The following is a 23,905-nucleotide window of genomic DNA, read 5'->3' on the forward strand; positions in this document are numbered from 1 at the left end:
GGCTAAAGTACAGAACAAGATAAGACTAAAGAAGCTCTAACTCACTAGGAGATAGATGGGGTGCGCAAAAGTCAAGTCATAACACACAGTTCCAAAAAACTTTTCTGCCTGTCTAAAACATACTGTTTTCTATTTTCTTTCTGTTTTACAACTTCCAATTGCCAGCCACATAGGTTTCTTGTGTCCGTCTACTTTCTTCTCGCTCTAAAAGCTTCTCTAAGAGTTGAACACAGCTCTCAGGTGCCTGAGGCAGGCGGACTTTTACTTGTGATACAATAAGATGTCAAGTAGCACTGTTTGGGCTGGGCAATGTGGCATTGGAGAAGAGTAGAGAGGATAAACATGGACACCCTATCAGGAGGAAATGTTTGAGAAGAAAGGTAAAATGTGGCTAAATTTGAAATAATCATGTTCACCAGGCATCTTACAGATGGAAGAGGTGGGAGAGGGAGGAAAGAAAACTTAGGAAATACTTTTTTCCTGTATTAAGAGGCGCAACGTGGGGCCTCAGATTTGCATCCGAGGTACCCTAGAAGCAGCCGTAGACTTGGAAGAATATATTTGCATCAAGTGAAGCTTCTTATGAATCAGTAAGAAACAGGCTCTCCACTAGAAAACTGGACTAGGGTAAGACAAGCGTGTTACCTCTCTGTTACTGATTTAAAACTAAGATAATCAGCTACAAAGACAAATATTCATTTTTATTCAGTTTGGAATTTCTATCCATGATCATCTTCCCCTGCTTGGGAGGCTCATGGTGAGTCAGATGTCGTAGTTCCAGGAAGTATGCAAAAGGCCTGGCAAAGGCTAGGGTCTTGCTGTCCTCTTGAAGATTATACCCTTAATGGCACAGCTGCACCCTAGGCTGCACCTCTGCAGTGTCCACCGCCTTCTGATCACTCCCAGCTAGAGTCAGATCCTTAATTATGAGCCTTTGGGAGAAGCCACAGGCGCAGCCCCTAACACAGCAGTACTCAGAACATAAGCAGATAAAAACGTGTACATACTGAAGAAATAGTTCTCCGGTCGTCAGCATATGCAAAGTAATGTGTTTTATGTTTGCCTGGAGAGACATTCGTGATGGAAGCAGTTCTGTAGAGTAGCTTTTTAATACACTATGATTACAAATATAAATTAATGTATCTTTTCTCAAAAAAATCTCTTTTAACCCATTAAATCTTTTTCAGGAAGATTATTCTCAAGATATAATTGGAGATGAATTTTATCATTCTTTAGAAGTAACAAAAAAAAAAAGATTGAAGCCATTCTGAAGTGTCTTAATTTGGAAATGGTTAATGAAATAGGAATTACTGTGTTCTGACAATTGTAAATTAGAAACCAGGCATGGTGGGTCATTCCTGTAATCTAGCACTAGGAAGACAGAGAAACAAGCTTGAGAGCAGCCTAGTCAATATACAAATGACATGGAAAATGCTCACAATAGAAACAAAATAAAAATGAAGCTGCGTATTTCAGCTATGCAAACAAAATGTACTTGATACTCTGAACTAGTATTGTTTTAACTATTCTTGTGTATGTCTTTTGATATTCAGATCTATGCATTTCTTTCCAGGAATTGTGTAGGAACAGGAGAAGATTTTCGGTCATGCATATATATTTGTTTAGCTTTACAAAATTGGCTCTCCATATGCACAGTTTTCATATCTATGAATTGAACCAACTGCAGATTGGAAACACTTGAGAAAAGTCCAGATACTTTCAAAGCATAAAACTTGACTTTGCATGTATGCAAAGCACAGCGATAAATGAACAGAAATGATGTGGCACCCTCCTGCAGAATCCTGCATCTCACAGATCTCAGTCCTTCCACAGCACGTTTATTACCAGCATTCACTTCACAGCCTCCAATGATACCAATTGAATTGGCCTTAATTTCCTTCTCATTCTCTGAACAATAGCATTATATACAGGATAGCCATTATTTACACTGTATTGGGTGTTATAGAATCAAAAAATGTTTCAAAGTTAGGAGAGCCAGCTGAGTCCCTCTGCATACGGTGTCAGCATTTGGGATGTTAGAGGAGCTATGAGAAGGATTCAAGGACAGACTCAGCTATTACAGGACAACCTGGACTGCATGAGGCTCTGGGAAGGGAAGGAGAAGAGTAGGAAATACATGCAAATCCTCCAGGTTTTATGAAAGAGACATTCATATCCTCAAATGTTATTACCTCTAGAGGATGGGAACCAACAACCTTCAGTGGATAGCTAGGGATAACTGCACTGGCAAATAAATCTCTGCAATGTTTTTACCCATGTCCCTAACCCCAGTAGATGGTTCTAGCTACTTTGGATCCTTATCTTTGCTTGGCATGTCTGGTTTTGTTGTTGTGTTGTAAGTAAAGTTAATGCTTTGCTATCTGTGTATTAGCTGTCTCACTTTCTTTGGTGAATTATGTTCATGTTTGGTTTTGTTTTTATCTGGCAGAGCTAGGGATTTGGATCGGTGCTTACTCATGCATGTTCAGCAAGGGCAGTGCCACTGAGCTGTAGCCCAGCCCCAACAAATCATTGTCAGAAGAGGGCACTTTGCCCTTCAGGTTAGGTCAGGCGGTACCAGGGGATGTCCTAGTCTAAGGCCCACACTCTGTGTAGCAAGATTAGAAATAAGGACAGAAAATGTAAAGAACCCACAAAATTTTATTGTAGTATACCTTTTGGCAATTTTAAAGAACCTCAAAGTGAGTAGTTGAAATAAAAAAGAAAGAATAGTAACTTTTTGTATATGTCAGATGCATTGAAGAGTAGGATAATAAACATAAACCCTGCACATATTCATTTACCTGCTTCGTAATTACCAGCTCAGAATTAATCAGTTTTGTCTCTTACCTACCCACTTATTCTCATCCTGCACACAACTAATTTTACTTTTACAATTTAGAGATTGGAGATTGTAATGTCAATTCTAATACAGGCTTCAGAAGTTTTTGTTTTAGTGGCAATCCTATTTCTTATAACAAATTTTAAAGGGATAGGTAAAAAGTGCTATGAATGAAGGCATTTAGAGTTATTGATGTTGTAAAAAAAAACAGTTTAAAGCAAATTGACATGTCTAACAGGTAAATTTCAATTTATAAGTTAAATTGATTATCATTCAGAAATTTCAAGTGATTGTATTGGAATCCATGTAGTACATGAAAAGAAATTTTGGAGTCCGGAAGAGATGGCTCAGTGGTTAAAACAGTTGCCCCTACAACAATAAGGACAGGGTCAGAACCCCAGAATCCATGTAAATGTTGGGTGGGTATGGCAGCTTGCCTGAAATTCCAGCCTCTAAAAGCAAGGGCAGGGTCAGGGCAAGCAAATAGCAGGAGACCAGCAGTGTCACGCTCTAGGATTCATGGGGAGACCATCCTGAATGCAGAAGTGCAAGAGCTGCTAAGGATCATTGCCAACTTGGGGCCTCCACATGCATGTGCAACAACATGTTGGTCCACACACATGTAAAACATGCATATGTACACTTAGAAGTGGAAAAGGAAAAAAAATAATACAATCTTTAAAATACCTGATTTTACATGAGCTTGTCATAGTAATTAAATCTACTTCTAATTTTTGATGTGATTATTTCATTGAAGTTTCTTAAGTTATAAAACACCATTACAATTTTTACTGTCAGTTTATGCATTTTTACATTTTAGTTATTTTCATGCCTCTTGTTTTCTCTCCTTTTTACAACTCACTGAGTTTATTAGGGTTCCTTGAGCATGGGTGGGGAGGGGTCATTTGGTGGGCAGTTTACAATGACTACTGAAGAAAATTACTCCCCCTTCCCTAATTCTATTTGGAGAGGTTGGTTTTGGGGTTTTTTCAGACAGGGTTTCTCCGTGTAGCCTTTGCTGTCCTGGAACTCATTCTGTAGACCAGACTGGCCTTAAACTCAGTCGAGATCTTCCTCTGCCTCCCGGGGTGCTGGGATTACAGGCAAGCGCTACCACACCAGGCTTATTTTTAAAATTTTAAGCCCTTTATTTAAAAGGTAAACTGTGATTAAGAAAGGTATGTATCTTAAGGCTGGGGAGGTAGCTTGCTTGGTCACAAAGTGCTTTTCACACAAGCATGGGGACCTGATACTTAAAGGAAAAAATGCCTGCTGGAAGGGCACGCGCCTGTTCCATTACCCTAGCTCCTGGGAGTGGGTGAAAGTGGGAGAATCCCTGGGACCTGGCTGGCCCACCAGTCTTGCCCAGTGAGCTCCAGTCTAGTGAGAAACAGTCTCGAAAATAAGATAGAGACCTAGAGAAAATGTACAGAGTGTTTTAGAGAATTTTTTTTCTTTGCAGGTTAAAATTAACAAGTTTATTTTTTTTTTCACTCTTACGAGGTCTGTTCTACTTTACAAGCAGAGCTGTTGATTTCTGGAAACTCAGGCAGAGCAGACCTCTAGCCTCGAACTTCTTCGTCCCTAAAATGTTGTTGTCATTGTTTCTTCTCCTAACTTTAAAACTTTGGGTTTCCTTCTCTTCTTAAAAGTTTTTCTTTTTTGTTTTTCTAAATAAAAATTTTGCTGTTTTGAGTGCCTGTTACTTACAAATGATCAAGTGATTAAATGGGGCTGCTTTGTGGCAGAGCTAGGCCTCGGTAGCTATTTACTAATATTTGTTAGGGGAATTGTTTTGCAAAGTTATCTGTTATCAAAGGAGAATTGCTGACCTGTTAAAACAGTCTCAGCCTCTTCAGTTTCCTTGTCATGACTTTTGAGACAGTTTGTCACCTACAGAGCTTTGGATAGCTGCTGAAACCTAGGCTCAACAGGAAAGGAAAGAGACTGGTTAAACCTGAGCTATTTCTAAATCACAAAAGCACCATCCCATCAGGAAGTGGGCACCTGTTTGCTCAAATGGAACTTTTCTCTTTTGCTGGTCTTCCGTAAACTAAATGGTACTGACTATATTTTCTCCCTGGGGATGATTCAAGATTACATTGTATCTGTCCGTGTTCTACTTGGTTGGTTTTTGTTTTCTTGTTGTTTGCTGAGGATTTTTTTCATAAACTGTATTAGGAAAGTAAGGCATTTTCTTTTACTGTAGTTATTTTCCCATGCAAACTCGTATTAGTTTAGTTGAAAATTAACTTTTTTTCATAGAAAATCTAAACTACTTTGTAAAAATTTTGTGGTTGTATGTGGTGTATATTCAACATTTATGATAACCACCTTGTTTAATCTTGATAATTTGCTTTTAACAGCTTTTAAGTTCATGACACCGTGTTTTCTTTATTTTTCTTTTTGTTTTCCTTCCATTTCAGAGCATGTAACTTCGAATGCCAGTGATAGTGAAAGTAGTTACCGTAAGTGTTTCATGTTACTTGTTCTTTTGTTTAAGAAAAAAAAAAGTAATAAATATTTCTGAATGGCGTTTTCCTTAGTGATATGCTCTAAAACTAAAAGTCAGATTTCTAAGATTGTTAAACCAGGGAAAGCCAAGTAAAATTAGAGACTTGAAAAGGGAAATCACCTGCAGGTTGAGTATCTCTAACCCAAAACCCAAACTCTTTAGCAACAGCATGACACCCTAAAAGTTTCAGTTCTTGGAATGTTTAGTATTTTAAAATTTTCAGCTCAGAGTTTCTCAGCTCAGGCTGGCTGTGTAGACATTTATAAATGGCATAAAACTAAATCCTAAAAATTTCTGCTGCAAGCATTTTGGCTAAGGGATCGTCAAGCTGCATAGACAGAAACGTTAATTTCAAGGTTTCAATGAAAACGAGTCATTTACCCATTTACTTATTTGTACATGCTATGGATAGTGTGTGGATTTGTGCGTATCCTATAAGAAGTAAAGATCTGATGAGGAATAAACTTGGTTTCCTGTTTTCTTCAGTAACTTTTTTCTAACATAAGCACTAAAAGGATATTTGTTAGTAATGCTAAATTACCATTCGTTTATTCCCTTTTATTCTGTGCAACTACTGCTCAGAAAGCAAGCTGTTCACTCCCTTGATGTCTAATGTTATATTCTTGATGTTAATTGAACTATACAAATAGGAGTTTTTAGACAAATTGGGGAATGGAAGGAGAGTAGATTATGAATATCAATTGTAGCAACTTAAAAATTAAAATTGTTTTTCTAACTTTTTTTACTGCTGTCTAAAATGAAAGTAATCTTGATTACAGATGAGTATGGCTGCTCAAAAGGTTAATACTGTGATAAGTTCCAGATATTTCATGTTGGCAATATATACTTTTAACCCTCATTCATTTGTTGGATTTTTTTTTTTTTTACATAACATCTATATAATTTGAGGAAGAGGAGTGGGAAAATAATTTATTTCATTTCAGTATTTTATTGACATAACCAGAATCCACTGTAGATTAGTTGAGTGGTTTTCTAGACTGAAAAGAGGTAATGAAAGTATATACTGTCTTTTCTCACCATTTGCATGAATTATTAAGTTGTGGAATATCCAACTGCATGTTTTTGTAGTATGTAAACATATTTTATATCAGTAATTTTTGTTTTGTTTTGTTTTGTTTTTTGAGACTCTCACTAAGTGTAGCCTTTGCTAGCCTGGGACTCTCTGCTTAAAATAGGCTGGCCTGGAACTCATAGAGATTTGACCTGCCTCTGCCTCCCAAGTGCTAGGATAAAAGGTGTGTGCCACCATGCCTGGGTACATCAGTAATTAAAAATAAAGCAACTCATGAAGTACCTGTTTTGTGATAATACAGTAATGAGATTGAACGCAAGCGCACACAATTTAAAGCAAATACACAAGTGTGAGCTGCTTCTACAGCTTTTTAACACCAACAGCTGCACGTGTGTGCTAATGCACATGTCGTAACCCAGTCACAAGATGGTGGACTGCTACAGAATCTTCAGAGGAGAACATCGTCCAAATACATTATTTGGTTTTCACTGCTTACAGTCAATCACCGAATGTTTTGTTTTCTACACTACATGTTAAAACAAGAGTTTTAATTAACTTGATGGTGTTCAGATAGTTGGTAGGGATTTTTGTTTTTTTCCATTTCTAGTAGTATTTCCCAGGCACCTTTTTTTTTTTTTTTTTTTTTTTTTGAAACGGTTTCTCTGTGCATCCTTGGCTGTCTTGGACTCCCAGCCGTCTGCCTGCCTCTGCCTCCCCAGCTGCTAGAATTACAGGCTGCGCCACCACACCCAGCTATCCCAAGTGCCTTTCTGAAGTGCTTTTGTGATCAAAGCAACATTATAATTATTTTTTAAAATACATATAGCTTTAAAAAATACACTCAGTTGGAACAAAAGCAGTATTTTCAGTGGCTTATTGGGTTTTTCTGATTTTGATTTTTTTTTTGTTTTGTTTTTTTGTTTTTGTTTTGTTTTTGAGGCAGTGTCTTATTCCATAGTCCAGGCCAACCTCAAACTGGCAGTCGTCATGCCTGAGAACCAAGTGCTGGGATTATAGGCAAGCAATCCCATGTCCAGCCACAGTCCATGTGTATGTTGTGTATCCCAGAAAGAGGGGTGTGTGTTGGTTTTGTGTTTTGCTACTGGGAGGCAGCTTTGTTGTTTGCTTTTTGTAGTAGTGGTGCTCAAAGTCATGCAGCCTGCCAGTAAGTTAAATCTCCAGCCAGAAATGAAGATTTTAGTAAATATGATCTATAAATTAAATAAGCACATAATAACATTAGGTCGGGGCTAGAGAAATGGCTCAGAGGTTAAGAGCACTGGCTGTTCTTCCAAGGGTCCTGCATTCAACACCCAGCAACCACATGGTGGCTCACAACCATCTATAATGAGATGTGGTGCCCTTTGCTGGTACACAGGCACACATGCAGGCAGGATGCTGTATAAATAAGTAAATAAATCTTTAAAAAAATAGCATTAGGCTATGGAAAAATAATACATTTATGTTCCGTCTTATATTTTTCAAGTTTACCTTTGTGGTTCAATAGTTTTCCCTTTTGTTCTAAGTCTTGCCTTGGATAATTTATGACATAAGTACCTTTTTGTGTATCTTGTTTATTTATCAGAAAGTCCTAATATCTTATATGTAAAGAATTGGATGAGTTGTGTGGAACAGGGAACATTAATCATCTTTACAGATTTTCTTATCCTTGCTTTTAACTTTCCAATAGGTGGTCAAGAAGAGTATGTTTTGTCTTATGAGCCAGTGAACCAACAAGAAGGTTTGTGAAGTTTGTTGCTGTTTTGTAACCTTATTAAAAACTATATCTATATATATATATAGGGCCAGTGAGATGGCTCAGTGGATAAGGGTGCATGCTCCCAGACCTGCTGACCTCAGTTCACACACCAGAAAAGACATAGTAGAAAGAGAGATCCGGTGCTAGAGAGATGGCTCAAAGATTAAGAGCACTGTCTGCTCTTCCAGAGGACCTGACTTCAATTCCCAGAACCATCTATAATGAGATCTGATGCTCTCTTCTGTTATTCAGGCATATATGCAAATAGAGTGCTCATATGTATAAATAAATAAATCTTTAAAAAAAAGAGAGAGAGCGAGAACCAGCTCCCACAAGTTATTCTCTGATTTCCACGCACGCCTATTCTGTGTCATGCACACAGAAATTAATTATAATAAACTGATTACTTAACGTAAAATAAAAAATGTTTCTTAGTTTGAAAAAGTCAGTCTATTAGATGCAAAAATATATCAGAATTTTGCTATTTTTAAATATATGTAGAAAATTGCTATGAATTTCAAGAAGCGTTAGTCATTTTATACTGACTGGTTTATTGGCGTTGTATTCCTAAGCCACTGTTTTTTATCATTTATAATATTGCATTACTACCCTTACAATAACAGCTTCTAAAAAGTGTCAGAGGTGTTTTTAAGCTTCTCTGTAATTCACCCAGGCAACTATTAATTAAGCCCTTTCTATTCCACTTGTATCTTCCTCAGTATATGTACCTTTTGAATCCTCAGATCACAGGATTGGTCTGATTCTTACCACTGGTAGACCTTCCTCAGCATGACTCACTGTGTTCTCTGCTAGGTCATCCTTATAGATCATTAATGTCATCATATCACTTCCTATACCCACTTGTTTTTGTTTTTGTCTTCTTTGCTGTGCTTTTCATTTTTAACTTCAAAAGCCATCTGTAAAACACTGTGCTTTTTTCTAGTTATAATGAAATATTAGCAATGTATTAAAATGTTTGAGATGCTAAATTTAACTTGATTGACTTCTAAGATAATGATTTGTTTACAAAATAGTATTTAATTGAGAATGTAATTAGAGAAAGAGTAAAGAAGAGATTCTTCATAATAGTTCAGAATGGTTTTGTTCTCTGCTGAAATAAAACACACTAGTGTTTGTTAAGTGTTTATTCTCTTTAATGTGTTTATCATTGTAGTTAATTATACCCGACCAGTCATTGTATTGGGACCCATGAAAGACAGAGTAAATGATGACTTAATCTCAGAATTCCCTGATAAATTTGGATCCTGTGTCCCTCGTGAGTAACACAAATTAAAACCATTTAACATTTTCTGTCACTGTATGTGGTAAAAGTAAATGTAAGTGCTTTAAAGATTATAGTTAATTGTTTTATTATTTCTTAATCATCAATATTTTCCCTTTTTATATTTAAAAGTATTATGTTAAGCTTTTCTTAAAGGAATGAATTAAGTAGAAGATGTATTTATTCTGTTTTTAAATATTAAATACTTCCCCAAGTTCTTTTTTATTGAAGATACAACCAGACCAAAACGTGACTATGAGGTGGATGGACGAGATTATCACTTTGTGACCTCAAGAGAGCAGATGGAAAAAGATATCCAGGAGCATAAGTTCATTGAAGCTGGCCAGTATAACAACCATCTGTATGGAACAAGTGTTCAGTCTGTGCGAGCGGTAGCAGAGAAGGTGAGCCCCAGAGTACCTGCCCTAGGGTTTCTAATAAAGGACGCTTTGCTTTGTTTGTACTGAAAATATAGTGTAGCTAACATAGCCTTGACATTTATAAGCAAAGATAAATTAAAATGTTTTAACTCAATGTAATTTACCTTATTAAACTATGTAGTCATCTCAAATGTGCAGAAATTTCTTTTTCAAAGTCTAATATATATTATTGATTAAAATAAACAAGACATAAAAACAGCTCTCTCAAACAGATAAAGACATCTACCCATAAACAGCCCTAGGGGCCAGTCAGATGATTCAGTGTGTGTAAAGGCACTTGCTGCCATGCCTGCATAGTCCAAAGAACTGACTTTCTCAGTCACCACTGTGCATTTGTGTTCCCACTCCAGTATGTTCACAGGTCATACAAAATAAATGTAAATTTTAAAGTTTTGAAATACTATTACTAGTATCATACTAGATGGTTAAAAACCTCAGAGCTTACCCCAAAAATCCAAAGACAGATGACTCTACTTTCTTTCAAAAGCTACTTTCTTTCAAAAGTGCACCTACCCATTGCAGCAGAACATGAAGTAAACATGATGCCAGGCACAGTAACGCAGCCTGTGATCCCAGCACTTGGGTGAGGCAGAGACAGGCGGATCTCTGTGAGTTTGAGTCCAGTCTGATCTACAAAGCGAGTTCAGGGCAGTCAGGGCTACACAGAGAAACGCTATCTCAAAAAACAAAAAAGTCTTTGTTTTCAGATGATATAATTGACTGTCTAGAAAATAAAAAGTCTGCTCCCCCCCCCCAAAAAAAAAAACCTGCTATAATATGTTTTAGCAAGATTGAAAAATACAAAATCATGGTATACTAATGAATTCAACTACTGAGAGCTACCAAATGGAGATCTTTTAATATGTTGTATTTACACTGAAGAGTTACTGCGAAATAAATAGAGACAGATGCCATTTTCAAGGGTTGAAAGACTACTAAGACTTAAAATATCAGATGTCCCTAAATTCCCGAAAAGATATTTGTCATAATTCTAAATTCTATATGCAAACACAAAAAAAAATTAGACTAGTGTTCTAGTTTTGTTTCTGTTGCTCTGATAAAATGCCCTTATCAGAGCATCTTAGGGGTATATTTAGCATATAATTCCAATGATAGTCATTATTGAAGGGAATTCAGAGTGGCAGGAAATCAAAGCACCTAATGACAGATACCTTTGCTTTCTTTCCTCTTGTACAGCTCAGGGTCTGGTCCATAAAATTGTGCCACCCACATTTAGGATGAGGTTTCCCACCTCATTAACAGTCTAGACAATCTCCCTCCACAGCCATGGCCACAAGCTAAGCTGATTTCCCCACCTAAGGCTTTTTCAGGTGATTCCAAGTTTTAGTAATGACATTTAGAACCATATCTAGATAGTTTTGTAAAATAGAAAAGTTGGAGAATGCATATAAATTAATTTTGGTACTTTAAATAATAATAGTAAGATTTCAGCATAAAGATAGCCATATAGATCAAAAGGACTGCACACTGAAGAATTCTGAAATAAGCGAGAATGGTGGGACACACATGCAGTTTCAGCTACTCAAGGCTGAACCGAGGATCTAACCCAGGAGGCAAGGCCAATCCTAGCAGCATATCAGTACCCTGTGTATCTCAATCAAAAAAAAATTAATCCTGTAGTAGACAATACACATGTCATATGGAAAAAGGAACAAATCTGTGAAGAGAGGGCTAGGTAGCATTTCAACATGTGACACCAGAACAATTGAGTAGCTTCAGTTCATGTTGTTTACAAAAACTAACCCAAGAATGGATCAGAGAGTCTAAATTCTAAAACAGTAAACTTCTAAGGAAAAAATAAGAAGGAGGGGGTCCTGGAGCAATGGCACAGCAGTTAAGAGCACTGGCTGCTCTTAGGAGGACCTGAGTTCAGTTCCCAAAACCCACAACTGATGACTCACATCAGAAGGATCTGATGCCTTCTGGTCTCCAAGGGTAGTAGGCATACATGCTACATATACATGCAGGTTCTCGTACATAAAATAGAAGTAAGTAATTTATCAAGAAAAATCATGACAAGGATATGTTGACTAGAGGTCCACAGAAGAAAAAGATGGTAGATTGGAGTTAATCAAAATTAAAACTCTGCCCATGAAAAAACACTGGCCAGAAGGGAATGTGGTAGCAGCTAGTAAAATGACATGTGTGTTTGTCCTTCCACCAAGCAGTACATTTCTAGGAATTTTTCCCAAACAAACTCGAGTAACATGAAAAATGCATTTATAAAAGGGCTGCCATGATAAAGTAATTGGTAATCAGAATTATTCATGTAGTGGAGTTTTTACAGTTAATAAATAGTGACATATCAATGAATTAATATCACCACATGCAGAAGGATCTATGATTTAATATTCTAAAAGGAGAAGTGAGGAAACACATCTCCTTAATTGGATATGAACATGGAAGGGCTAAGCAGAACCTAATGAGAATAGTTACGTTAGGAAAAGTAGAAAGGATGGGGAGTGGGAGAAGGAACGAAGAGGTTGGGGTGACGTTTGCTTGAGTAAATGTTTTTGTATCATTTTGAAATTTAAAATTAAAATTTGATTGTCAAAGTAAAAATAACTTTAGGTGAAAATTGAGTAATCCATGACAAATAAGTAAATTCATGAATGAAAAGATGGAGGAGAAGCTTTGCTTACTGTCTGCTGCTAATCAAGGTCAAGGAATGACAAAGTTGCAAAATCTATCTTGAAAACCTCATGGTAATAATAATTTCAGGCAAGAACAGTAAGAGATGATTAAAATATATCTTAATAACAGTAAGTGAAGTTTTGTGAGAAACAATATTATTTACATACTGGGAAAAGTACCTTACCTGAAAATACTAGTTACAAAGGCAAAGATAATTCTCCAATGGAGAAGTTTTAAACAGTTTAAAGGTAATCAGTTGTCATTAGAAATGGAAAAATAGATAGCATATGCCTTCCTGATGGTGTGAACTAAGAAGAGGGCACCTGCCAGAGGTCTTGGAGAACTTTGTAGCTTGCCTCTGATAGTCACAAGCAGGCTGAGCCAAATTAAGGCCTGTCCTCAGAAATGAAGGATCTATACTCTTCAGGATGAGGTTGGAGGGTAAAGGCTTGTTGGTTAGAATGGACCTGTGTTCCATCTCCAGAATTCATGTAAAAGCCAGGCAAGTTGGGGGTGAGCACGGTGGAGACAGGTGGGTCCCTGAGCTCACAGGCCAGTTAGTCTCCTAAACAGTTCAGCAAGCAAGCTTGTCTTAAAAAGGAAGGACATACCAGATAGTGATGACCCATGACTTCAGTCCCAGCACTCAGAGAGAGAGAAAGAAGAAAGAAAGAGAAGAGAAAGGGAAAAAGAACTAAACTTAAATCCTCTGTAAGAAGAAATACGTACTTTTAACTGCTGGGTCATCTCTCCCCCTATTGAGAAGTTATTGGTCTATTAAAAAAAAATCAAAGATATAAGAACTATATTTTAATTCTTTTGGCTGTGAGAATTGTTTATAATCATTGTTTTCTTCATTTAATTTCCCTTCTGAAATTCACTGATAAATGGCAATTTTGCTTAAGGTAAAAAGGATCTAAATGAAACACAATTCATATTGTGACCAGTGGGAATCACCTTTGGTATAACTGAAAAAATTTGGTCCACTATTTAATTTCCTTCTTTATTGTCTCCATTTTAGGGCAAACATTGCATCCTTGATGTCTCTGGAAATGCCATAAAGAGGTTGCAAATTGCACAGCTTTACCCAATATCTATTTTTATTAAACCCAAATCCATGGAAAATATCATGTAAGTATAAATGCCTAGAGTGCCCCTTTAAATGCAGATATGAACCTGAGTTACTTTATCCTCCTCGTGTCTCATTCTCTCCAGCTATAAAATAGTAGTGTTTATACCTGCCTAGAGGGTATTGTGAGATTAAAAGTTGTGTGACAATAGCCATCATCATCATCATTCATATTATTAAATGGGCAGTACAGCTAGCTGATAATCATTAAAAAGACAAAAGGAACAAAAAGAAACAAGAAAAGGAAAGATAAAAGGATGGTGCCTCCCTGGCTGGCAGAAGACATGGGATGACTCCATAAAGGCACTTGTCACCAAGGCTGACAACCTGAGTTTAATGTTCAGGATCCACCTAGCACAAGAGAAGAACTCCTGCAGGTTGTTCCCTAACCCCACACACACGTTCAAATACATGAATGTAATTTAATTTTTTTTAGTAGAATTAAGTAAAAAAAAAAAAGAAAGTGCAAATAAAAGCAAAAAGAACAAACAAACAAAAAAATAGTATCAATGGGCCTAACCATCTCATTCATTAAAACACTATACTCAACACTGAGACTCACTAAGTATTGTACTTGACACATGCAAAATAGACATTGATTTCAAACACATGGGACAGTTAACCAAACTAACTGAAAACAAGTATCCTATGACCACAGCAAAATTAAACTGGAAATTAGTAATAAAAGTATGACTCAAATGCTTATATATTAGAAACTGAACATTATACTTCTGAATAGGTTAAAAAAGAAATAGAAAAATTAAATGTTTTAAACTACATATAAAAGCTGACAAACTTAATGTCATGTCTTTCGTGAAGGAGATTACATAGCCTGTAAACACTATCATAGACAAAACCAAACATCCGGCATGTTGCCAGACACCTGATCTCAGGGCTGAGGAGTTCGGGTGTGCTGCTGAAAAGACCAGCGTGGACTACAGAGTGGGAGAGACACTGTTTCAAAAAAGCATAGGCAAAGAGCAAAGTTGGAAGTGAGCCATAAATTCAAAGAAGGCAGAAGAGAAATTTTATAGAAAATCAGCGTATAACAGACGATTGATGAGAAGATGTCCTTTGAAAGTATAGTAAACATTAAGAATGATCAAGAAACAAAATCAAGTAACACCAGAATGGAAAGGGGTCATCAGTGTACATCAGTGGTCGTTATAGTTTGACACAGGTGGCCCAGTAGAAATTAGGCCTTGAACAAAGCACACTTAAAAGATCTCTGGACAATTGGCAGACACTCAGCATGGCACTGGCTTTAAACAAGTGAAAGCCATGTCATATGTTACCACCTGCACGTCAAGATAACAAAAATGGGGAAAGACAAGAAATAGAGAGCATCTGAAACGCCTCACAGTCTTCAAGTGTCACTTGGTGAATGTGCATTGGTAAATTTACAGTAGCTTCAAAAGCTTGACGTGCAGAATTTATGATTAGCCTAGAATTCTCATTCCTAGATAGATTTAGCAGAAATGTGTTGTGTTAACCATACCTGTGTGCCAGCAGAAGTGCTAAATAGCCACCACCTAGAGACTATCTAAATGACCACCACCAGCTGAATGCATTAATTATGACATTTTCATGGTGAAACATTCTGCAAAAATAATCATGAGCATTCTCCAGCTACGTACAAACACATAGAATCTTACAATTTGAATAAAAGGTCTCAGATTGGAAATACACACTCTGCAATTCTAAGTTTGACCACCACTTAGAGAAACTAAAGAAAACTTAGCCTTGAGGATGGCACACTGGAGTTCCAGAGCGCTGCTGGTGCTGCTTCAGGCCTGAGTGCTGGGTGCACAACTTTGTGAGAGTTTGTCAAACGGTGCATGGAAGGTTCTGCCAGTCCCTGTTTTTAAAGTTACACTTCAGATATTAACTAGAGAAGGACAAAGGAAAGAAAATGTTACCTGGCTTTACACCAGTAAACTATAATGGCCAAGCAGAATGTAAGACTGGTGTAGTGTTTAAAAATCCATCAGGGGACTGAAGGTCCAGAGTGGGGCCCTTGTCTACGTAAACAAAGCATGGAGGTGGGGTTGGCAGAGTAGACTTTGACCAAAGACATCTCCAAATAATGACTGTACCAGTAACTGCCCCACTGGCAGGATCTAGCTGTTAACCTATTTTGGAACTTTGAAATCTTTTGAAGCCTTAAAGCTTCCTGGAGTTGGTTTTAAAGGTTAATTTCAGCTCTCAGTGTGGTGTCAGCTCCCCACTTGTATTTTATTTTTAGCCCCATCCATACCCTTCTTCAGCAGTCTGTATACAGTTTCCAAGAGTGAAGGATGCAATAAAGACCCTGTCTTCATAGTGAGCAACTGTTGTGCTGGCTGGTGCTGTCTCCAACTTGGCAGTATTTTCAGAGTTTTAAAGCCCCAGTGCCTTTCCCCAGACCCACCCTCACCTCCATGTCTCTGTCTTTTTTTATTTTGGTAGCCAGTCCAGGACATTTGAATGAAGTCACATGTATGAGTGGAATTTAGAGATATACTGTAGGTGACCATGGAAAGGCACACTCTCAGTAAATACCTAAGAAAAATCTTCAGTTTATAACAGTCTGCCTCAGCACAGAAAAACTCTACAACAATAAATAAAATAATTAATTTTAATAATAAAATAATATAGTATAGTATACATAACAATATTATAGTAATAATATAATAAAAATAAATAATTTTAAATAAAAGAGCAAAAATTAGTGTCTAGAGTTACTGAATCATAAGAGTCAAATATAAAGTATTTTTAAGTATGCAAAGAATGGTCTATTCAAAGGGAAAAATAAAATTAATTTTCTGAGACAGACTAGATGTCAAACTCACTACAGACTCTAAAAGCATTTATTATAATTCATTATTTTTGTACAGAATAATGGGTTTCCACATAACCTTCTCGTGCATTTCTATCATCAGTGCTCATATTCACCTGTGCTCACCTCTGCTGTCCCCTTCTTTCTCCCCAATAATGTCCTTCTGCTCTTATATGATGTAACACCTTAAAGACATGCACAAGAACTAAAAGACAAGGTCAAAGTCAAGAAGCCTTTATCCGAGGAAGTTGGAAATAGCCATAAAGGGAAAACTTGAAATTCAGAGCAGGGGACTGGCTGACCGCTAAGAGCACAGATTGGAGAGGATCCAGGTTGTGTCCCCGGGTCTCACAACGCCCTGTAGCTCCATGTCTAAGGGCCTTCACAGGCCCTGCACTCACATACACGTACTCATACAGCCACACAAGGGTGCATGCATAATTAAAAATAAAACCTTTTCAGTTTTCTAAGTTCTGGAGCCGAAAACAAAATAGTGTCTGAAATAACTTTACTAGGGAGATTCAAAGACAAAGTTGAGCAGGCAGAAGATTACTCAGACTTGAAGATAGAACAATGGAAATTGTCAAATCTGAGGAGCAAAGAGAAAAACACTGGAGAAAAGTTAACAGCTCCAAGGAACTGGAGATGGCCTTGAGTCAACCAGCGTACTTTATGAATCTCAAAATGTAAGCAGGGGACACAGACTATTTGAGGAAACTTCCGGGTTTTATTTAAAAGTCATGAATGTAAATATCCAAGATTTTGAGTAAGGTTACAAGCATAAGAAACGGAGGTGCCTTAACTGAGGCATGTCACAGTCAGAGTGTTGTGCAGAGCACGAGCAATGACTCATCACATACAAGAGAGTTTCCAATAAGATGGATGATCAGTATCATTCTCGTCAGAAACTTCGGATGTCAGAAAGCAGTGAGTTGATGCAGTGAAATAAAGCCTGTCAAGCCAGAACCCTGTACCCAGGGAGAATGAGGGAAAGGACAGGGTGGGAGCTACAGCCCAGCAGGAAGCAGAGCTCCCTGCATAAGCCTCATCCCTAGAGCCCATGGGACCTCTGACCTCCACATGTGCCCACCTACCATGCACATGTAGAATAACTCTAAAAAGGAAATGCACATGTTCTCAGGTAAGCAAAGGCAGTTCATTGCCACTAGACCTACCCTACAAGAAGTGCTCAGATTTCTAAAGAAGGCAAGGGCACTGTGCCACAGCCATGCAGAATGGCAAGAGCTTCCTCTTACAGGTTAGGAACAAACTCCCCCGAGCCCTTGTCCAGCTGCGGAAGACTTAGAGTTTCTGATTGTTCACTCTGTTCACACACACCCAGATGACTTTGAGATGAACATCATATGTATCATTTCATATATTAGAAAAGTGAGAGCTGAAGCGAGAGTGCCCCGCTGTGAATCTAGCATTTTAACTATCAGTATGAGAAAGTCAGAGAGTCAGATTTCTTTTCTTGTGTCTTATGTGTTGGCAGTTTTGTTTTTTCCTCTAGCCAAGTTCTAAATAAGGTTTATTCATGAGAGATAATTAAAGTTTTAATCTATAGTCTTCCTCCTTTTTTTCATTCTGCTCCTTTTCTTGGTGAAGAAACTAAGTCATTTCAGTATTTCCCCAAACTATAATTTCTGATTGTGTTGTTTAAAGTGTTCATTCACGATCTGTAAGTCAGTTTATAGGTCTGTGAATCACATTTTAACAGGACATGCACAGTGGAAACTGTCAGCAGTGAATGCATTGGTTGCTTTGAGCTGGTGTAGAAAGGGCTGCAGCCTTGTCACTGCACGTCCCAGACAGCAGGCCTAGTGACTGCATCTCTCCTTAGTGACGCCCATAGCTTACGCAGACTTGGACTATATGTCTTCTGTCAACTTTTTTCAAAGAATATTATAATATGCAAACCACTAATTTCTAAATTTATTTGTGTAGGGAAATGAATAAGCGCCTAACAGAAGAACAAGCCAGAAAAACATTTGAGAGAGCCATGAAGTTGGAACAGGAATTCACTGAACATTTTACAGGTTGGAACCATGTGTGATGGTGCCTTTATGGGAGAATGTTCTGTGTCCACATCTAGTAGTCACTGGTCCTGTAGATTTCAAATAAACATGTAGGATCTGTGGGAAACTCAAACGCTATCCTAGCTGGTAACGGGGAACCTTAACTGTAGTGTGCCTAGGTTTGTGTGCACAGGAATAATTCTTGATTGACCAGAGGAAAGTAGGTTTGATTTCAGTGCTTCTTTGAAGCCTCTGATTTTCCCTTCCCCTTTGTAAATCTGACCCATTCTCCCTAGGCTAACTGAGATAGAATTGACAGGTATCCTGGGTGCTGAGGGTATACAGTGATAGTGGGTACTCCGTAAGCTGATCACTACAGTCCACAGGAGTACCTCTGCCATCACAGCTCTTGCTGTGTGGGTGTGTATGTGCTTGTATCTGTGTGTTGGTGAGCTTGCTTGGCATGTACTGTTGTTCCTGTGGTCATTATCCGTACATTAGATACCCAGAAAGTGTTCTTTAAGGGTCTGGTTTTTCCAGTACTGGGGCCTTGCACATGCGACCTGCGGCCGGATCACCACATTTCCTCCTAAAAATAGAAACTTAAACCCTTTGACCAGCCTTTCTTTATTCTGCCCTCAATCTCTGGGACCTATCACTGTATTCCCTGCCTCTGAGTCCACTTTAGCTTCCTCAACTAATGAGGCCACGTACAATTTATTTTTATGTGTCTAATTTATTTAATTTAGCTTAATGTCTCATATATTCACTCAAGTTATCAAAAATGACAGGACTCCTTTTTATGGCTGAATAATATTCTCATTATATACCCCACATTTTCCTCATTGACAAACATTGTAAATAATGAGGTTAACAAAGAATTGCAGATGTTTCCTTGATGATTGTCTCTTTTCATTTGAATATGTAGCAGACATGAGATCGCAGGATCATGTGTCTTAGTGTGCTTTCTGCTACTATGATGGTCTACAGTCTGGGCAGAAGCAAGAGTTTTATAGCAGACAGTTAGGAGGACTGGGAATGCCAAGATGAAAGGGATTACAGTTTGTGAGTGCCTTCTTACCGTATGACCTACATAAGGGACACAAGCGCACAGGCTGTGAGAGGGCTAACGTGGACAACCTGCAAACAGCTAGCCCACCACTATAATAGCAGCTTAGACTTGGTGAGCAAAGGTAGGGTCTGTGTTGTCCAAGCTCACCCTGAGCTCTTGGACTCAAATGACCCCTCTACATCTGCTCCCTGAGTAGCTGGGACCATGGGTGCATACTGTCTCAGCTGACCTCATTGAGAGTAGTAACCACGTGAGTTCTAGTAAGTGCGCTGATAGCATAAGCCACCTGCTGAAGGAAAGGCTGCCTTTTTTTTTTTTTTTTTTTTTTTTTCCAGACTTAAAGAGAAACCATAACAATACAAGCAATTAGAACAGCTCATGCAGCCAGGCAGTGGTGGTATACGTCTTTAATCCCAGTACTAGGGAGGGAGGCAGGCAGATCTCTTTGAGGTCAAGGCCAGCCTGGTCTACAGAATGAGTTTTAGGACAGCTCATCCATTTTTTCCACATGTTTTCATTTTATCTCTAAAATAGCTGAGAGTAAGTTACAAATAGATGCCTTTTACTTCTAAATATATTAGTATTTAAAAAAAATAAAAAGGGATATTTGAGTGTTTGCTGATAGCCCTCATATAGTGAGACTGCCACTAATAAAACTCAGGAAATTTAACACTAATAATCTCACCTTTTAATACAGGCTTTCCCCAGATACTGGCAGTTGTTAGAGTAAGGTGACAAAAAAAAATTTCTTTTCTTTCACAGTCCAATCCAGCAGCAAATGTTGCATTGAGCTGCCACACATCCCTATTTACTTTAATGAGAACTATCACCAGCCTTTACTTACTGGTCATTCATAACCTTGACAGTCTTTTGTTCTCTTGTTTTTCCAGACAGGGATTCTCTGTGTAGTCCTGGCTGTCCTGGAACTTGTTTTGTAGACCAGGGTGGTTTTGAACTCACAAAGATCCACCTGCCTCTGCCTCTGCCCCTCTGCCCCTCTGCCTCTGCCTCTGCCTCCCAAGTGTTGGGATTAAAGACTTGCCCCACCACACCCAGCTAACCTCGACATTCTTATAGGATGACGGCCTTGTGGAATCTCCTTAAATTGATGTCCTGAGTTTGGGCAGGCATGTCACTGCAGTCTCTGTATCATGCAGTCCTGTGATACCAGGCTGAACCGTTATGGTGGTGTTGGTTTTAATGGTAATGGCTAAGGTATCTGTGGCCTTGACCTCTTGCTCTTCCAACCCAGGGAGAACTCCGACTCTCTTAGTAAGCAGAGTATGTTTCCCAAAGCAGTTCCTCTGCAGCTGTCCCTCCCCACAGTGATGCACTGCTTTCCACTGTGAAGCACCGGGAGCCAGTCAAGATGAAACTGGTCTTTGCCAAATGTCTGTCTTCTCAGATATTAAAGGATACTTACATGTAGCTCAAAATGTGAGCACAACTGATACTTGTAAACATTATAAAGCTTTTGATTACCCAGATGTCCTTAGCTACGTAGAAGCTCTGCTGATGCACATAAATGTTCCTCCTTATAGGATACTTAACCTCATTCACCACCTAGATAATTTTACTTAACATCTGACATTGATTTTAATAGTTTCTAACTACTAAGACGCCAGATTATGGATCTCAAGCCACCTAGGCTTGGTACCTGGTACACTTCATACTTTGGCAGAGTGCATAATCCGTAATCAACTGCCTTTCCCTCAGGTCCTGCCCTGCCACCACCTCATAAGTAGCTGTACCTGTTCTCTGTAGTTCCCATAAAAGTATTAAAATAATAAAACTAATGACTGAGGGGCATAAATCAGAGATAGAGCATACAGTGAGCCTGTGCAAGCCAGATGAATGAGTGAGTGAGCCAATACAAGCTCCAGATCAGCCGACTAAGCAGTAAACGAAAGGTAAAGATGAAATGGCATGTCTCACTGTTGGTCAGTTGTGTGTGCTGGGCAAGTAGTAAGATTAGCTGAGCGACAGTTCTTGCTAAGCAGGTAGTGTGCCTTCTCCGGTTCAGCAGTGATGGCAACGGAGCACAGCTAATGGCCACTTCTGACTCTGTCGTTGCAGCTCTTGTACAGGGAGACACGCTGGAGGACATTTACAACCAAGTGAAGCAGATAATTGAAGAACACTCTGGTCCTTATATTTGGGTCCCTGCAAAAGAAAAATTATGAAGACTGATGTTTCTCTGTTTCTTTTCCCACGGTCTCATTTCTCTGCCTTGTCCTCTGGAGTCTGTCTTCAGCGCTCTTCTCACACTGACTGAGATCCCTCATCATGGTCGGCGGTTGTGCCCGTTTTTGACATCTAGTGTCTCCTTCATGTTGCATCGTCTGTATTATTCTGTTACTATTGGTTTCTGGCCACTTTTCAGAACTGAAGATGAATGGCCTGACCAGCTATCAAGGGTTTGGGGAGATGCAAAATTGTAAAATTCCTTAATGTTTAAGGGAAAGTTAACTTTAAGAGATTTTCAGAAAAGCTTTATATACATTCTTTTCCAATTTTAGTACAAATGAAAGAAAAGTGGTTTTAATCAGTGATTCAGTGGACCTTGAGCAACTGTGCACGCTTAACTGTAATAGCATGGTTTGGCCGGTGTATGAGCTCTCAAGTTCTTTCCTAAATTGACTTCTGGCATTAAAGTAATTATTTCATTAAAGACAAATAAGAAAAGTAGGGGTTTTATTTCAAAATTAATGCCTGAGTTAACTCATGATCTCAGGAGGGCTCTGCGTTACTCACGAGGCCTTTGTTGTGTGAGCCCTCCCCTGGCACACTCGCCAGGGATAACTGCTCGAGCGTTTCTGATCAGCGTATGCGGCCTGCTCATTGTGTGTGCCTCTCAAGCATTGTCCGTGCACTTTTCTGATGACGGCTCTGCTGAAGGGCGGGGCCTCACCTTTACACACAGGTGAGGAACTTTCACAGACAACTGCAGACAAAATGTTTCGGTGGAGATGTAGCAATCATGGCAGTGGGAAGGAATCCAATTCATAGCCTGAAATTTTAATGTATGCTTAGGGAGGGGTCAGATTTTAATGACTATTTTACCCACAATAACTGCCTATTTTGTTATAATAAAATATATAAATATATATAAAACTTTCTTTAACTAAACTCTGTAACTATGGGAATTATTTTCTTTACATAGTTGCACACACAAACATATATATATATATTTAAAATATATTTTTCTTTTGCCACCTACTTCTAACTTTTTGTTTGGTTTTTAAATTAAATATTAATTGATGAGACTTACCTTCCTTAATCATGTGAACTGAAAGTGTGTGTATGGTGGTGGTGAGGAGAAGCCTCTAGGGAAACCAGATTGCAAGTAGGACAAGCTTGTTCTCCTCTTTCCTACAGAAGTTCCAGAACGTTCCTAGGTTCTCTGTCAGTGTTGTGTTCTTGTCATGGAGTTGGATTTTGGTCCTCTGCCTTTCCTTTTAGTTCTCCTCATTTCATTAATAGAGAAACAGCCTGCATTTTGAGACTCCCCCGGACACTTGATCTTCGTAGCTACACTGTACTAGAATTGCACAGATCTTTTCAGCAAACTACGTCAGCAATTTTAGTGAGAGGCAAAATGCCTTGAGAAATGAGTTTCTAGTCCCTTATTAATATCATCTGGCTTCCCATTGCTCTTTGGAATTGTTTATTCAATATGTGGTTTCGGCAACCTCTTTAAAATTTCTTAAATGAGTACTCGTTTGTAAAGAATTATCAACATTATCCATTCCGTTTATGAGAAAGAGGAGAACAGCTAATAAACTTTATTGTAAAATCCATATGTTAAATGTGTCTTGAATTTTGGAGGTTTTTTTTTTTTAAACAAGCTGGCATTTATTGGGATAATTCACATTACATAGTTAAGTTTAAAGACATGGGGGCAAGATGTATAGTTCTTGCACTAGATCCAGTAGATTGTTTCCAAACATACACTAGGGGAGAAAATGAAAGATGTTGAGAGCTTCAAAAACCACCTTACAACAAGGGAGACCCAGCATAAGCCATTTTGATGTGTGGCGGTGGTCACACACTGAAGACCATAAAGAAATCATAAAGGCATGGCATTCGTGTACTGAGAGTTGTCTTGGGTTTTCCAGATGTCTTAAAATGTACCCATAAAGTTTTCTAGATTGTTTAAAGATTATTAATAATGACATTACTAAGTACTAGATCCATGTTAGTATACTGCAGCAATTATTTTGAAGAGAGTTGTCACTAGCCCAACCCTAAGGCTTAAATGGAACGACCTGCCTGGAATGATGTGGCCAGAAAGTGGAGATAAGTGGAGTTCAAAACTGCGTCTCTCCAAAGTTGGGAGGAA

The 23,905-nt window shown here is 38.4% G+C and overlaps 1 protein-coding gene across 22 annotated transcripts in view; it reads left to right on the forward strand.

The window, feature by feature from the left end:
• Positions 1–23,363, forward strand: part of Dlg1 (discs large MAGUK scaffold protein 1) — a 181,639-nt gene extending 158,276 nt beyond the window's left edge. For 10 of the 22 annotated variants that reach the window (XM_021645131.2, XM_060370190.1, XM_060370192.1 and 7 more), the window contains 8 exons: positions 5,269–5,310; positions 6,122–6,157; positions 8,081–8,131; positions 9,324–9,425; positions 9,663–9,835; positions 13,548–13,657; positions 18,421–18,512; positions 21,640–23,363. In XM_021645131.2, coding sequence (XP_021500806.1) covers positions 5,269–5,310; positions 6,122–6,157; positions 8,081–8,131; positions 9,324–9,425; positions 9,663–9,835; positions 13,548–13,657; positions 18,421–18,512; positions 21,640–21,746 — 713 coding nt within the window. In that variant the 3' untranslated portion in view covers positions 21,747–23,363. The remainder of the gene's footprint in view (positions 1–5,268; positions 5,311–6,121; positions 6,158–8,080; positions 8,132–9,323; positions 9,426–9,662; positions 9,836–13,547; positions 13,658–18,420; positions 18,513–21,639) is intronic. The other 12 variants (XM_021645132.2, XM_021645133.2, XM_021645134.2 and 9 more) reach the window with 2 other exon arrangements.
• Positions 23,364–23,905: the final 542 nt, after the last annotated feature.

Source organism: Meriones unguiculatus, chromosome 17 (genome assembly GCF_030254825.1).
Source record: "Meriones unguiculatus strain TT.TT164.6M chromosome 17, Bangor_MerUng_6.1, whole genome shotgun sequence".
In the NCBI taxonomy this organism is placed as follows: domain Eukaryota; kingdom Metazoa; phylum Chordata; class Mammalia; order Rodentia; family Muridae; genus Meriones; species Meriones unguiculatus.